This window comes from Poromitra crassiceps, assembly GCF_964638095.1.
Source record: "Poromitra crassiceps genome assembly, chromosome: 5".
In the NCBI taxonomy this organism is placed as follows: domain Eukaryota; kingdom Metazoa; phylum Chordata; class Actinopteri; order Beryciformes; family Melamphaidae; genus Poromitra; species Poromitra crassiceps.
This window is the reverse complement of record NC_139642.1, coordinates 50,649,983-50,666,932: the sequence shown is the minus strand read 5'-3', so window position 1 is coordinate 50,666,932 and position 16,950 is coordinate 50,649,983. Positions and strand designations below refer to the sequence as shown.

At 46.6% G+C, this 16,950-nt stretch overlaps 1 protein-coding gene across 1 annotated transcript in view; it reads right to left on the bottom strand.

Moving 5' to 3' along the window:
* Positions 1–16,950, bottom strand: part of npas1 (neuronal PAS domain protein 1) — a gene marked incomplete at both ends in the record, with an annotated part of 45,942 nt that overhangs the window by 1,897 nt on the left and 27,095 nt on the right. The window contains 6 exons of the mRNA XM_083636964.1: positions 804–916; positions 3,131–3,278; positions 3,591–3,697; positions 6,266–6,462; positions 9,282–9,400; positions 9,899–10,073. Coding sequence (XP_083493090.1) covers positions 804–916; positions 3,131–3,278; positions 3,591–3,697; positions 6,266–6,462; positions 9,282–9,400; positions 9,899–10,073 — 859 coding nt within the window. The remainder of the gene's footprint in view (positions 1–803; positions 917–3,130; positions 3,279–3,590; positions 3,698–6,265; positions 6,463–9,281; positions 9,401–9,898; positions 10,074–16,950) is intronic.

Genomic DNA, 16,950 nt, shown 5'->3' with positions numbered 1-16,950 from the left:
TGTTGATACGTGTGGTGTCATACTGTATGGTGTTTCTGTTGGTTTGGGGGTGTTGTGGGGAGGTGTTGATACGTGTGGTGTCATACTGTATGATGTTTCTGTTGGTTTGGGGGTGTTGATACGTGTGGTGTCATACTGTATGGTGTTTCTGTTGGTTTGGGGGTGTTGTGGGGAGGTGTTGATACGTGTGGTGTCATACTGTATGGTGTTTCTGTTGGTTTGGGGGTGTTGTGGGGAGGTGTTGATACGTGTGGTGTCATACTGTATGATGTTTCTGTTGGTTTGGGGGTGTTGTGGGGAGGTGTTGATACGTGTGGTGTCATACTGTATGGTGTTTCTGTTGGTTTGGGGGTGTTGTGGGGAGGTGTTGATACGTGTGGTGTCATACTGTATGATGTTTCTGTTGGTTTGGGGGTGTTGATACGTGTGGTGTCATACTGTATGGTGTTTGTGTTGGTTTGGGGGTGTTGTGGGGAGGTGTTGATACGTGTGGTGTCATACTGTATGGTGTTTGTGTTGGTTTGGGGGTGTTGTGGGGAGGTGTTGATACGTGTGGTGTCATACTGTATGGTGTTTGTGTTGGTTTGGGGGTGTTGATACGTGTGGTGTCATACTGTATGGTGTTTGTGTTGGTTTGGGGGTGTTGTGGGGAGGTGTTGATACGTGTGGTGTCATACTGTATGGTGTTTGTGTTGGTTTGGGGGTGTTGTGGGGAGGTGTTGATACGTGTGGTGTCATACTGTATGGTGTTTCTGTTGGTTTGGGGGTGTTGTGGGGAGGTGTTGATACGTGTGGTGTCATACCTCGGGCCTGTGAGGAGGTGTCGGTGGGGGAGGAACTGACTCGGAGTCGCTCCGCTCTCACACTCTCTGGCAGCTGCAGCAGGTCCAGGGGAGTGTCCGGCAACTCTGTTCGACTGAAAGAGGAAGAGAGACAGAAAGAGAGAGATGAATGGATGGATGGATAGATGGAGGGATGGACGGGTGGAGAGAAAATTAGCATTTTAATAATGCAAAATGTATGTGTATTTTTTGTTGTTTTTTTCGAGTGTACATTCTGCATAATTCAATCATGTATTGAAAGCCAGAATGATTAAACTCAAACTCAAACTCAAAAATGGAAAAAGAGAAAGGGAGGGAGAAGAGGCGTACGTATACACAAATGAACATCTACCACTTAAAGCACTTACTGCTGTAAAAAACGATATTGCTGTGCTGATTTGAGTGAACACTTAGAGATGGTAACAACATATAATCAGCCTGATGACGCCAATAGCCAAACTCCCTCGCATCCCCGTAACCTCCACCAAACACATACCCAACTCTCCAAACAACAGCCCTTGCCACACACACACACACACACACACACACACACACACACACACACACACACACACACACACACACACTGAGTCAGATACAAGCAGAATAGTCAGGGAATGGCAGGCCCCCGCCCCACAAGACCCCCCCCCCCCTCCACACACACACACACACACACACACACACACACACACACACACACACCATCCTCCACTCAGCAGCCCACCCATACATAGTTAAGCTCAGACAAGGAAGAGGCTGTTGGAGAAGTTAATGAGCTCTTGTAATTACAACACTAATTAACTAAAACACCATTCAGCCCCAAAATTCTGACATCCATTTGTTGTAATTATATCGCTTCAGTCCAATTAGCATTGAAATTCAGCCTCCTCCTCTTCTTTGTCTGACTCCTCTCTCACGGTGTGCACACTTTTGTTATGCAGCGTGTTGTGTTTGCTGTGTGTTTGCTGTGTGTGTGTGTGTGTGTGTGTGTGTGTCTGTGTGTGTGTGTGTGTGTGTGTCTGTGTGTGTGTGTGTGTGTGTGTGTGTGTGTGTGTGTGTGTGTGTGTGTGTGTGTGTGTCTGTGTGTGTGTGTGTGTGTGTGTGTGTGTGTGTGTGTGTGTGTGTGTGTACGTGTGTGTGTAGTACGTGTGTACAGCACAATTAAAGGAGCAGCATATTTAGTGCATGCTCGTGCTGCTGTGTCTGTGCACTGTAGTAAGAGAACAAAGCGTGAAACAAAGGTAGTAAGGAGAGCTGTTCACAGGAAACCAGCTTGAACACAAACCATAATTGCAAAGTCTTGAACCATTCAGTCATAACATTTGTATGATTACAGATGTCAATTCAGAGTAATGTCATGAAATAGATAGCATTAACTTGACTGTGACTGTATGTGGTTTGAGTCTGGCTCTGTCACATTTATGGGGGGGGGGACATGGAACGAGAGTCCACTTCCTCACACATTTCTTTTAATATATGAATTGAACAAAGGTTGCAAAGTAAATGTGAATTATTCATTTCCTCCATGCCCTGAAGAAGGCCGAGAGGCCGAAACGTTGGCATTATTTGTGACATGGCCAAATAAATTGGTGAAATTGAGAGCTCCTTTGTCCTGAAGTTTTGTGAGTGCTACCTTGTGCCATTGGTACTTTGCTTTAAATGTGAATTATAAAACATAAATACAATAGAATTTGGGTCACTAAATAAATGTGATTTATATAAAATCAGCAAAATATTGACTCATAAAAGACCATCAGAATATTATCCACTGGTAAACTGGTAATGCTCTGGGTTATCTTATATGAGATAATTACTTTCAAATGTGCTGAATCTGCTGTGTATTGCATAATGATAAGCTAAGCAACACTCATTGCAAAAAATAAAAAAAATAAAGGCTACGTGAAATTCACTAATCTCTCTCTCTATATATATATGTGTGTGTGTGTGTGTGTGTGTGTGTGTGTGTGTGTGTGTGTGTGTGTGTGTGTGTGTGTGTGTGTGTGTGTGTGTGTGTGTGTGCGTGCGCGCGCGCGCGCGTGCGTGCGTGCGTGCGTGCGTGCGTGTGTGTGTGTAAAACATCCCAGATGATTCTATCCTCAAAAGCTTCAGGCATCAGTGGTGGATATGTTGTTTTGGAGTCTTCCTATAATCCCATCCCCTCTTTACCATTCCATTTCATCATCCAGGCAGCCCTTCATGCCTTCTCTGTACCCAGCATGGTGCCTGCATGCATATATAGCGTCTACACACTGAGGTTCACATCAGCAGTCCTAAGGAAGCCAACATGGCTGTGGGATGCTTGTGCTGACCTCAGGACGTAGTTGACCCAGATGACGTTGCGTTCGTGGGGGGCTTTGTGGTTGATGGCGACAGTGGCACAGGACTGGATCCACAGGTACCCCCCTCTCCTCTGGAGCCAACGGTAGTACCCGGTCACCACCTGGCCCTTCCTCAGCACTGGGCCACAGAGAGAGGGACGGGGTTGGGGTTGGCAGGGAGGATGGGAGACACCACAGGAACAGGGGAGGAGAGGGGAGAAAGACAAGAGAGAGAGAGACCCATCATGAGTGTCGCATTTCATGATGATGACAGCAGAGGGCGCTTATCACTACAGGAGAGAAGCAGATCTCAACAGGCTGAGGCTGTTGAGACCAGTGACCAGTGTCTTGACCAAAGTCTAGACACCTTTGTAGAACGTGTGTGTGCGTGTGTGTGAATCAATGAAATGTATATATTTCGCAAAACAAAGTGTGTATGGATAAGACTCACAATCTTCATGGCTCTGTCGGAGGTTGTCCAGGTCTTCTACATAGATGAAGTGGTAACAGGTATGGCCCACCACCTCTGCTGGGGTCAGATCCATGTACTCTGAGATCCTGTACCCAAATGAACAAAAATATGTTATGATGTGTCACTTCTCAAAACACTTACTGGCTGGGTGCTCTGAGGGGGGTGGAACAAACAAGCCTAGGTGGAACCTAGCATATGGCTGACGCGGGAAAGTGTTGATGAGCCTGTTGTTGTAGCAGGCAGCAGGGTTGTTAAACATTTTGCTAAATATATAATTCGAGATTTTCCCTTTATCTTTTTTGTGCTGCAGATTTCTACTTCTACTTCAAATAACTTACCTGTAGATTACTGTCAAAAGTGCCACAACTGGCAATTGTCAGACCATACATTTTACATTCATCTTATTTTGAAAAAATAAAATAAAATAAAAAATATTGACAGGAAGTCTTGTCCTGAGACCAGCTACCAGGGACGCGATATTTTTTTCCGGATGATGGCGAAGGCTGGAGGCACCCTCTCTGCCTGTGATTGGCCTAGCGTCAAACGTTCATCCAATCACATTCGCTTGGCTATCCTGCGTCTCTTTCTACAGTCTGTGGTCAGACAGACAGCAGTTTCGCTTGCTAGCATGCATGAAAGACGCCACTGTGTGTTTATGTGTTTGATATACATGTAGTCTGGTCTCTGGTTTATAATGCTGCCGCTACTCTTGGCAGTGCACGTATGTAGCCTACAGACAAATAAAAAAGAAAAGATAAAAGATTAATGAGAATTGATCAAGGGTTATATAAAAACAGTGTCAATGCCCATTTACTCATTCTAACACAAGAGTGACATGTATTTGAATTGAAATATGTATCAGTATGTGGTGTTTGCCCAGCCCTTCATTGGGAAATGCAGCTTTATGGAGTGGGTAGTCGACTACCTATTTTCACTGGTGAAAACTAGACTAAAAATGTTAGGGAGGGACGAATTGGGAAGAGATCCAATCAGAAGAGAAGAAGAAGTTAAACATCTGTGTCTGTATTGCACATTCAAACAATTCCAGAATAACAGATCTGGATCTCTTCCCAATTCGTCCCTCCCTAACATTTTACATCCCGAAACTGCTGTCTGTCTGACCACAGACTGTAGAAAGAGACGCAGGATAGCCAAGCGAATGTGATTGGATGAACGTTTGACGCTAGGCCAATCACAGGCAGAGAGGGTGCCTCCAGCCTTCGCCATCATCCGAAAAAAAATATCGCACCAGGGACGGCGGAACACAGGGGCAAGGGGGGGCTATAGCCCCCTCACAAATCTGCCAAGCCACAGTTAAGCCCCCTCAAGCATTTTGGTATCTTTTTGATTTTTAAATAAATAAATGTGTAAAGTTAATAACCAGCCATTTTTGATTGATTGAATTTATTTGATAATTGATAAAAAGATACGTATACAACTGCCCAGCAGGAATACATGCATACATTTCTTTTTTAATCATCGAGGTTGAGAACACAAGAGAACACCATAACACATCAGGGACCATGTTGGAAATAAGTGTTTACACTTTTACATACTATCCATTGGATCTTTTATTGTCTCTATATCCATGAGTAAAGTCAAGCAATCAATCAATCAATCAATCAATCAAAAGGCTTATTTCCATTGTGGACTTTTTCTTACCCTGATATTAACCTAACCAATCATCACTCCTCATGCCTAAACCCAACCAATCATCACTCTGCATGCCTAAACCTAACCAATCACTCCTCATGCCTAAACCTTTGCACGTGAAAGTTTTTGCCATTGCCTTGTGGTCACTTGTAATATTATAATAACTATATATATTTTTTATATTCTTTGGCCAAATTCATTTGAAAACTACATTTATTTTGAATGTGCTAATGTGCTGCATGCCATATCTGGTTTTATTTGGGGGGCAGGAGACTTCATTATAAAGTAACTCTGAAGTCACGAATGGAAAAATTACCCGACTTCTCTCTCTGTCTATGTCTTAAATAAACACTTTCCAAATGAGTTTATGGTCTGAAAAAACAATTTCAAGTCTTTTTCTTATGGGCTCCGTTTTCTAAATTATGACTAGCAGATGGCAAGTAGTAATTTAGCAAACTATCAGAAACAACGTTATCTTCATGATGTTTTAATAATGTTAGTAGACACACATAACTCTATAGATCCCCATTAAAGTGGTCAGTTTATCAAAATAACGCATATTTTAAAAACGGTTTTACTTTGTGGAGGCTTAAGAGTAGCCTAGGTAAACCCAGCCCCCACGTGACCTGCTCTCTCAGTTCCCAGTCACTAGCGTGTGACTGTAAGCAGGGTGAGCCTGAGAGCAGGTCACTGGGGGCTGGGTTCACCCAGGCTAGCTTAAGAGGGGCTAATATGCTGGGCTGGTATATTGACTGTAGGAGTCCTCGTATTGGCGTGCAGCAGACGTCACTCAACAGAAGTGGTTCCTAAATTGGTGACTAAATTCCTTCTGGACAAAGCCAGATGTAGGGCCGCCACTCGCTGAGCGTCGGCAAAAAAAAAAACAGGCAGACAGACCGAGTCCCAAACTGACATGGGAGCACTCCTTAACCTCTATTATACAAATTTAAAAATATATTTCTGCTACCAGATGTCACCACCCACACACAAACCCCCCTCACCTGTTCTCACAGTATGTGACCTGTAGGTCCATGTTGACCCGGAAGACAAACATCTGGCTCTCCATGCGGACTTCGTTGAGCGTGGAGGGCGGGAGCGTGTGGGCCAGAGCCACTAAGCCCAATGGCCGACGCACCGAGCGGGCGGGGCCTGGGACCAGGGCTGGGCGGCAGCGGATTCGTCCAGTCACGTGGATTACCTGACAAACAGATGATGACGTTACACAATGCTATATCTTATGTTACAGCAAATCTGTTTTTTTTTTTTATTATTTGTGGGGCATTTTTGCCTTTATTAGATAGGACAGGACAGTAGGCAGACAGGAAAGGTGGGGAGAGAGAGGGGATGACATGCGGCAAAGGACTTCGGGTTGGATTTGAACCCGTGCCGGCCGTGCGAAGGACTGAGCCTCTGTGGTATGCGTACTACCAGGTGAGTCACCAGGACACACTACAGCAAGGCTGTTTTTGCAGGAAAATTCATGGAGGAAGATGCAAAATATAAATAATAAATAATAAATAATAATATCTTTAATTTATATAGCGCCTTTCATAGAACCCAAGGTCGCTTTACAGGAAAGGGGGCAAGGGGGGGGGACCAAGGGAGACAGATTAATGGAGAGAGGGGCAAAACAAACAAAACAATGTGGCTAACTAACTAAACTAAACTAAACTAGCTAATGGGGAAAGGCCATGGTGAAGAGGTGGGTCTTGAGGGTTGTTTTGAAAGTGTCCAGGGTCGGGGCGTTATGGATTTCAGGAGGGAGAGAGTTCCAGAGGGTGGGGGCTGCCATGCTGAAGGATCTGTCCCCGAAAGTTTTTAGTCTGGTACGGGGGATGGACAGCAGGCAGACCCATGTCTGAGGAACGCAGGTTCCGAGATGGAGTGTGTTGGTGGAGGAGGTTGGACAAGTATTGGGGGGCGAGTGCATGAAGGGATTTGTAAGTGAGGAGGGGGAGTTTGTAAGAGATGCGGAACTTGACCGGGAGCCAGTGAAGGTGGATGAGGGTGGGGGTGATGTGCTGCCAGGGCTTGGTGTGAGTGAGAACCCTGGCAGCTGAGTTCTGCACGTACAGGAGCCTGTCCAGGGCTTTGCTGGAAACCCCGGACAGGACTCCATTACAGTAGTCCAGCCGGGAGGTGATGAATGCATGGATGAGGGTTGGAATGCAACTCACATATAGACAGTGCAGACACATACAGTAGAGCAAGTAAACTAAACATAACCATGCTATAAGGATACATTCAAAGCAAAAACTAGAGTGACCGCACCGCGGATATATGCCACACTTGCCTCCGCCAACAAGTGAGCCAAATGTGAACTAACTTCCGTCAAGGTGTCACTGAGATATGGCGTTACCGAGCTTGAAAATGGCATTCGTGAGGTCACAGTGACCTTGACCTTTGACCACCAAAATGTTATCGGTTCATCCTTGAGTGCAAGTGGATGTTTGAGGCAAATTAGACGAAATTCCATCAAGGCGTTCCCGAGATATCACGTTAACGAGCATGAAACGAGCGGTCATGATGTCACAGTAACATTGAACGTTGAACACCAAAATCTAATCAGCTCATCCTTGAGTCCAAGTGGACGTTTGAGCCAAATTGGAAGAAATTCCGTCAAGGCGTTCCTGAGATATCTCATTAAAGAGCTTGGAAATGGGGTTCGTGAGGTAGAGATGCGGGGGCTGCAGTTATAACCGCGCTGACCGCGGATAACCCGCCCGGGGCGGATCATAAAAATAAACAATTTAACACTGATTAATAGCGGATGGGTGAAATGATGTATCATTAATGAAGAACATTAATATCACTTACGTTATCTAGTCTATGAACGTATTTTAAGCTTAATTTTTCATCAGGCACATGTTAGCCACCTATGTTAGCCTATATTTACTGTCAATGGTTAGCCGCCTATTGTTAGATGGCAAGGACACCCAAGGACCCAAGGCAGAAGTAAACAAATAGCCACGCGATGGGATGCCTTATTTCTTAACTCCTTATATGGTCAATGATGTCACCAGAACGTCAAACAGGAATCTCCACTGAAGACATGTTGGAAGAGAAGATGCAACGCACTAGTATTATTTTCCCGTACAGGTCAATCCAGTCTTGATCTAAACTTAAAGCTATAGCGTTAGCCAAGTATGCTACATGGGCAAGTGCTGGACTGGATTATAACACAGCATGGACGTTTATTTGGAGTGGACTGCAGCGATCGCACCGACGGCAGCAGCATCTACCCAAATTGCTCATAGCATTATGAAATGTCGGGTGCATGGCGGGCGCGGATCTTTAGAGAGTACGAAATAATTTGCACGGATTTATGGCGTTCGGATGGCTCATGCATACACGTGGATTAGGGTGGCATAAAAGATCATCTGCGCATCTCTATCGTGAGGTCACAGTGACATTGAACTTTGAACTTTGACCACCAAAATCTAATCAGTTCATCCTTGAGTCCAAGTGGACGTTTGAGGCAAATCCGAAGAAATTCCCTCAAGGCATTCCTGAGATATCGCGTTAACGAGCTTGAAAATGGCATTCTAGAGGTCACAGTGACCTTGACCTTTGATCACCAAAATCTAATCAGTTCATCCTTGAGTCCAAGTCGACGTTTGAGGCAAATTCGATGAAATTCCATCAAGGCGTTCCTCACATATTGCGTTAACAAACATCGGACGGACGTACGACCGTACGTACGGACAACCCCAATCCATAATGCCTCTGGCCTGGCTATCGCCGGAGGAGGCATGAAAACAAAAGCTGTTGCAGTGTAGCAGCATTGGCATAGTTGGTAGTAACAGTGTTGAGGGGGATAGTAAGTATCTAGCAGTGCAGCAGCCCAGTGTACAATAAGGTCACAATCATAAATAGTTTATGATACAACCAACTTGAGATTGCAGGGAGGCATTGTGCCAAACAAAGAAATCACCTTAATCACCCTGCAGAAAACCACTAGGTTGGTACAACACAATGTTCTGTTTCAACATGGTGGTGGGCTATTTGCTCGCTCACCTTGTATCCAGAAGACTTGACATGAAGGCCTCTCTTGGTGAGAGTGGACTTCATGCGGATGAAGAAGCCTCGGTCAAGAGGCTCGTCACCAGGGTGAGAGTGGGGACTAGAGGGAGCTGCTGAGGAAGAGACAAAGAAGTCAAACAAAATACTTGTCTCAGATGCCCAATAGTTGTTATTTTCCTTTATATAATGATTTAGGAGTTAAGTTGTGCCTGACTGCAGATGTTCAAAGACTTGAATCCCTGTTTAGAAACTATGACTTTGAGACTGTCCAAAATATCTCCAAGGCATGGGAAAGAAGGGAGGAATCCTTATTTATTGTAAATTCTGAATGAGATATTGGATACGACGATACTGTTCTTCATTGTTTGTAATGTAATTTGAATTATAGATGGCCAACATGCATCCTTTTATTTTTTCTTTCTGTGGGCAGGGCACCAGTATGGTGTATGACACTATAATACAATTAAATCAAATATAATTGCAGCTGTGGTCTGAAGGGTTGAGGTCAGGTATTCAATTCTTATTTTTTTTTAGTTCAATTAATGTAAAGTAAAAATATCTGAGGGTAAATTCAAATATTTCTCTGTATACACTGGCAGCAGCATCAGTACCGGGTTCAGGGGTCCCGGCCAGGGAGGAGGTGGAGGCGGAGCTGGAGGCACTCTCGGGGGCCATGTGGCAGCCGGCCTCAGCCCGCAGGTGGGGCCGGATCCCCAGCCGCTCCGCCATCTCCACGTGGTCCGCTGGGTGGATGTAGTCAAACACACTGCTGCCTGTCAGCTCCACCTACACACAAGCACATACACAGATCACAAAAAGAGCACGCACACACACACATATGCATGCACACACACACACACACACACACACACACACACGCGCATGCACGCACGTATGCACGCACGCACGCACGTACGCACGCACGCACGCACACACACACACACAAACGTGCACACACGCACACACACACACACACACACACACACACACACACACACACACACACACACACACACACACACACACAAACACACCCAGGCTGAGAAAAATCAATATACGTTATGACAGGAAAATGAAAGCGCTGCTCTGGGTTACAACTCAACAAGGAGTGTGGAGGTTGTCAGACATTCCGGCACATACACACACCTGTGCTCCCACACACACAAACAAACAAACAAACACACACACACGCGGACGCACATGCATCTGAGTCCAGTCTCACGGGAGCAAATGACTACAGTAATACACAAATAAAACCAGGGGCTATAAAAATCAATTGTATTTGCTGATTAAAAACAGGTGAACTCAAAGTGTCTCCAAAGGTCACATTACTATTCTTCTTATTCCCCGCCCCCCCCCCCCCCCCCCTCCTCGCTCCTTCACTCAGTTACAGCCAGCCGGCGTAAAGAGCAGTGCAACAGCTCCTATACAGCTCTATATGATCCTATCATCATAATGCATCATAGTCACATCTCTAATCACTTAAAGGTAATAATAGCGCTGCTCTTGCATGGCATCCATAAAAGCGGCACAATCGGAGCGCGGCTGATTCCATCTGCAGGTGTGTATATGGGTGTGTGTGTGTGTGTGTGTGTGTGTGTGTGTGTGAGTGTGTGTGAGAGAGAGAGAGAGAGAGAGAGTGAGAGAGAGAGAGCATGCACGCTTACACACATGTATGCTGATTCTATTACATCTGGGAATTTCTGTGTGTGTGTGTGTGTGTGTGTGTGTGTGTGTGTGTGTGTCTGTGCACGTGTGTGCCAATAGCATTCCATCTGATAAAGCCGTGGCTGCAGCAGCCTCACACCCTTGTCTGTAGGACACAGCCATTTATTACCGGATTACAGCCATTTACTGCAGGCTTTATGGGAGCTTCAGCAGGCCCTCAAGGACATCACAGCCGGAGGAGGAAGAAGAAGGGAACGGGGAAGGAGGGAGCGGAGGAGGAATGAGAGCGGTGGACGATGAGTGAACAGAGGGAGGAGGAGAAGTGGAGGGATAGTCTCAAAACATCCCGTGCTTAAAACTCTTAGGGGGCACCCCCTGTTTTTGGAATTCTGCCACCTGTAATAAACATTACATCTTTAAAGCCTAGGTACCATATGCAACACTTTTTCCGACACGCTGGAAAAAGATGTGACTGCCAGACTTTAAAAAAATCTTGGGGAAATGGCTGCTACAGAGGCAGCACTGTTGCTATTATTTAGGCTTTTTAAGGTCCAACATGCAACTTTTATAAGTCTCACCATCTAAAATACTGAATACAGAGTGAAATTTGAAATAGCCTATCGAAATCTATTTTACAATGTGTCCCAAAAAGCTGTATACAAGCTTTGTGCTTGCTCGTGTATATATTTAAGTTTCACCAGGTTTGAGACTGATTAACGATGTGTACCCTCATCAGCCAGGCAGGCAAAAGGAGCCAAAATGCTACCAGAAACTTGATTATTATAATCTGTCTCTCAAGAAATAAATGGCCATAAATACTTGGTCATTTGATCATGCGTCCTTGAATGACCTTCAAGCCCCTAAAAGGCCCTGTTTATCATGGAGTTACATGGACAGCATGACAACATCTTGAATTTATAGGATATATGATTTTCCCCCACTTGCCTTCAACACGTCAACTCAATAGTGCAATTACTAGGTGCTATGTAGATTATTCTAGTGCATTCCTTAATTAATAACTGACTTCGTTATGAATGTGTAAAATACAATTTTGCATCTGAGCCTCAAGAGGCTAGGATATCTGACAAGTGAATGGACTAGAGTTGGTTTCCAAAACTTCGGCTGAGCCTTGTTTAGGGACTCCTTTATTGATTATATCAAGATATATGTATCTATCTACATTTAATCAATAGCGATTCAGTCGGAATTCTTTTCGTTTTAGACGAGGTCTAAATTGACCTCTGCTCACAACACTGGAGCGGCCATCTGAAACAGACACACTCCTTTGGCCCTGTGGTATTGGAAAACAAGACAGAGACAAACAGGTCCTCGTGGGCTTTATGAGGCTTAAGACCTATCCGAATAACATCACTCCATCACAGGCAGGAGAGAGGGATTGAAAAGAGATCAGACACAAATGAAAAGATGAGAGGGAGACAGAGCGATGGAGAGGATGAGTCAGGCTCAGACATAAAAACAGGTAGAGTATGTGGCGGAGAGGACGTGAGGAGGGACTGAGATCATTCAAATCTGTGTGTGCGTGCGTGCGTGTGTGTGTGTGTGTGTGTGTGTGTGTGTGTGTGTGTGCATGTGCATGTGGGGACGTATGCACGTGCACATCGTGCACGCGCCCCTCTCCTCTGTGTTCCTCTGTGTATGTGACTGGACTGTCTGTTTTTGTGTCTCTGCGCGTCTTTGTGAAAATATGTTTGTTGTCTGTCAGTGCATCTGTGTGAACGTGTGCGTGTGTCTGTCTGTGTGTGTGTGTGTGTGTGTGGGGGGGGGACATGCACGTGCACGTATGCCTGTGCAGAGGGGAGGGGGAGGAGGAGGGCAGCGAGCAGGGGAAGGAGAGACATGATATAAATAATAGCAGGGGGCTTTAATATGTATGAGGCATCCGGGCAGTGGTCCACAACACACTCTCTCTCAGCCCTCAGCCATCACTGACTGATGGGAGAGGAGAGGGGGGGAGCGAGGGGGAGGGGGGAGGGGAGCGGGGGGAGCGGGGGGCTGCATACTAACCATTCCCAGATCAATTCCCTCCTCCCTCAATCTACCATCCTTCCTCCCTTCTCCTTACCCCATTTATCCCTTTTCTCTCTCCAGCCAGCCCCTACACTGCCCTATTCTTACCTCCTCCTCTCTGCCCTACACTGCCCTATTCTTACCTCCTCCTCTCTGCTCCTACACTGCCCTATTCTTACCTCCTCCTCTCTGCTCTACACTGCCCTATTCTTACCTCCTCCTCTCTGCCCCTACACTGCCCTATTCTTACCTCCTCTCTGCTCCTACACTGCCCTATTCTTACCTCCTCTCTGCTCCTACACTGCCCTATTCTTACCTCCTCCTCTCTGCCCCTACACTGCCCTATTCTTACCTCCTCTCTGCCCTACACTGCCCTATTCTTACCTCCTCCTCTCTGCTCCTACACTGCCCTATTCTTACCTCCTCCTCTCTGCTCCTACACTGCCCTATTCTTACCTCCTCTCTGCTCCTACACTGCCCTATTCTTACCTCCTCCGCTCTGCTCCTACACTGCCCTATTCTTACCTACTCCTCTCTGCCCTACACTGCCCTATTCTTACCTCCTCCTCTCTGCCCTACACTGCGCTATTCTTACCTACTCCTCTCTGTCCTACACTGCCCTATTCTTACTTCCTCTCTGCCCTACACTGCCCTATTCTTACCTCCTCTCTGCCCTACACTGCCCTATTCTTACTTCCTCTCTGCCCTACACTGCCCTATTCCTACCTCCTCTCTGCTCCTACACTGCCCTATTCTTACCTCCTCTCTGCCCTACACTGCCCTATTCTTACCTCCTCTCTGCTCCTACACTGCCCTATTCCTACCTCCTCTCTGCCCTACACTGCCCTATTCTTACCTCCTCTCTGCCCTACACTGCCCTATTCTTACCTCCTCTCTGCTCCTACACTGCCCTATTCTTACCTCCTCCTCTCTGCTCCTACACTGCCCTATTCTTACCTCCTCTCTGCTCCTACACTGCCCTATTCTTACCTCCTCTCTGCTCCTACACTGCCCTATTCTTACCTCCTCTCTGCTCCTACACTGCCCTATTCTTACCTCTTCCTCTCTGCTCCTACACTGCCCTATTCTTACCTCCTCTCTGCTCCTACACTGCCCTATTCTTACCTTTTCTCTGCTCCTACACTGCCCTATTCTTACCTCCTCTCTGCTCCTACACTGCCCTATTCTTACCTCCTCCTCTCTGCTCTACACTGCCCTATTCTTACCTCCTCTCTGCCCTATTCTTACCTCCTCCTCTCTGCCCTATTCTTACCTCCTCCTCTCTGTCCTATTCTTACCTCCTCCTCTCTGCTCCTACACTGCCCTATTCTTACCTCCTCTCTGCTCTACACTGCCCTATTCTTACCTCCTCTCTGCTCCTACACTGCCCTATTCTTACCTCCTCCTCTCTGCTCCTACACTGCCCTATTCTTACCTCCTCCTCTCTGCTCCTACACTGCCCTATTCTTACCTCCACATCTCTAATCCTACACTGCCCTATTCTTACCTCCTCTCTGGCCTACACTGCCCTATTCAACCTCCTCCTCTCTGCCCTACACTGCCCTATTCAACCTCCTCCTCTCTGCCCTACACTGCCTTATTCTTACCTCCTCCTCTCTGCCCTACACCACCCGATTCTTACATCTTCCTCTCTGTCCTACACTGCCCTATTCTTACCTCCTCTCTGCTCCTACACTGCCCTATTCTTACCTCCTCCTCTCTGCTCTACACTGCCCTATTCTTACATCCTCTCTGCCCTATTCTTACCTCCTCTCTACTCCTACACTGCCCTATTCTTACCTCCTCCTCTCTGCTCCTACACTGCCCTATTCCTACCTCCTCTCTAGGGGTGGGAATCGCTGAGTAGCTCACGATACGATATGGTCACGATACTTGGCCCTCGATAACGATATTATCACGATACAGCGATTCTGCGATAATCGATATATTGGAAGACGATACATCACGATACCTGTGTAACCGAAGAGAAAAAAATACCCCTAAAAGGCAAGAAGCAGGTATTATGTATTTATTAGCAGAATTGACATGAACTCTCTCAGAGTTCACTCACTCACTCATAACATTTCCGATACCACGGAGGAAAAGTTACACATTAAGTCTTTTTATTATTATTATTAAAACAAGAAAACCTATATAACCTACCTACCTATATAATTTCTAAAAGTAGATATTAATGAGCAAACATTTAAATTCATGTAGCCCACAGTATTTATGTTTTTGTTTCAACTACAAACATAAATAAACGTCAACTTGAAACTATGTTTCAACTACCACACACAGCATAATATTTTAGCCTCTTTATTTAATTTTTTTTTTTTTTTTTAATAAACATATCGATACTTGGTGCCAGTGTATCGATAACGTATCGCAAGTGGAAATATCGCGATACCGTGAGTATCGATATTTTGTCCCACCCCTACTCCTCTCTGCCCTACACTGCCCTATTCTTACCTCCTCTCTACTCCTACACTGCCCTATTCTTACCTCCTCCTCTCTGCTCCTACACTGCCCTATTCCTACCTCCTCTCTGCCCTACACTGCCCTATTCTTACCTCCTCTCTGCCCTACACTGCCCTATTCCTACCTCCTCTCTGCTCCTACACTGCCCTATTCTTACCTCCTCCTCTCTGCTCCTACACTGCCCTATTCTTACCTCCTCCTCTCTGCTCCTACACTGCCCTATTCCTACCTCCTCCTCTCTGCTCCTACACTGCCGTATTCTTACCTCCTCTCTGCTCCTACACTGCCGTATTCTTACCTCCTCTCTGCTCCTACAGTGCCCTATTCTTACCTCCTCCTCTCTGCTCCTACACTGCCCTATTCCTACCTCCTCTCTGCTCCTACACTGCCCTATTCTTACCTCCTCTCTACTCCTACACTGCCCTATTCTTACCTCCTCCTCTCTACTCCTACACTGCCCTATTCTTACCTCCTCCTCTCTGCTCCTACACTGCCCTATTCTTACCTCCTCCTCTCTGCTCCTACACTGCCCTATTCTTACCTCCTCTCTGCTCTTACACTGCCCTATTCTTACCTCCTCTCTGCTCCTACACTGCCCTATTCTTACCTCCTCTCTGCTCCTACACTGCCCTATTCTTACCTCCTCTCTGCTCCTACACTGCCCTATTCTTACCTCCTCTCTGCTCCTACACTGCCCTATTCTTACCTCCTCTCTGCTCCTACACTGCCCTATTCTTACCTCCTCTCTGCTCCTACACTGCCCTATTCTTACCTCCTCTCTGCTCCTACACTGCCCTATTCTTACCTCCTCTCTGCTCCTACACTGCCCTATTCTTACCTCCTCTCTGCTCTACACTGCCCTATTCTTACTGTACCTCCTCCTCTCTGCCCTATTCTTACCTCCTCCTCTCTACCCTACACTGCCCTATTCTTACCTCCTCCTCCTCTCTGCCCTATTCTTACCTCCTCCTCTCTACCCTACACTGCCCTATTCTTACCTCCTCCTCCTCTCTGCCCTATTCTTACCTCCTCCTCTCTACCCTACACTGCCCTATTCTTACCTCCTCCTCTCTTCCATTTCTCCATCCTTCCATCTCTCCTCTTGTCTGACGCTTCATCTTCTCCAGCCCTTTTGTCCCCTACGTCACTTTTATCCCCCCCCCCCCCCTCCCCCGCCTGCTGTGTGTGGTTCCATGGGTTTACCTCCAGCGCTTCCGGCCTGCCGACCCGCCGGTGAGGAGAAAATTATACCCAAGGGCCCCGGGGGGAGAGCGGGCGAGCGGCAGGCTGTGCCCTTGTCCAAGGTGCCTGACCCGGGCTATAAGCCGGCTAAGCAACCCCCCCTGTCTGGGGAGAGGGCCCAGGGTGTATGCTGGGGCAGCGGGGTCACACGGGGGGGGTAGAGGGGGTTGTGGGGGACAGGAGACAGCGGGGCAGGAGGCGGTCCAGAGGGGGCGACATGCCCTCCAAAACAAACCACCGGTTA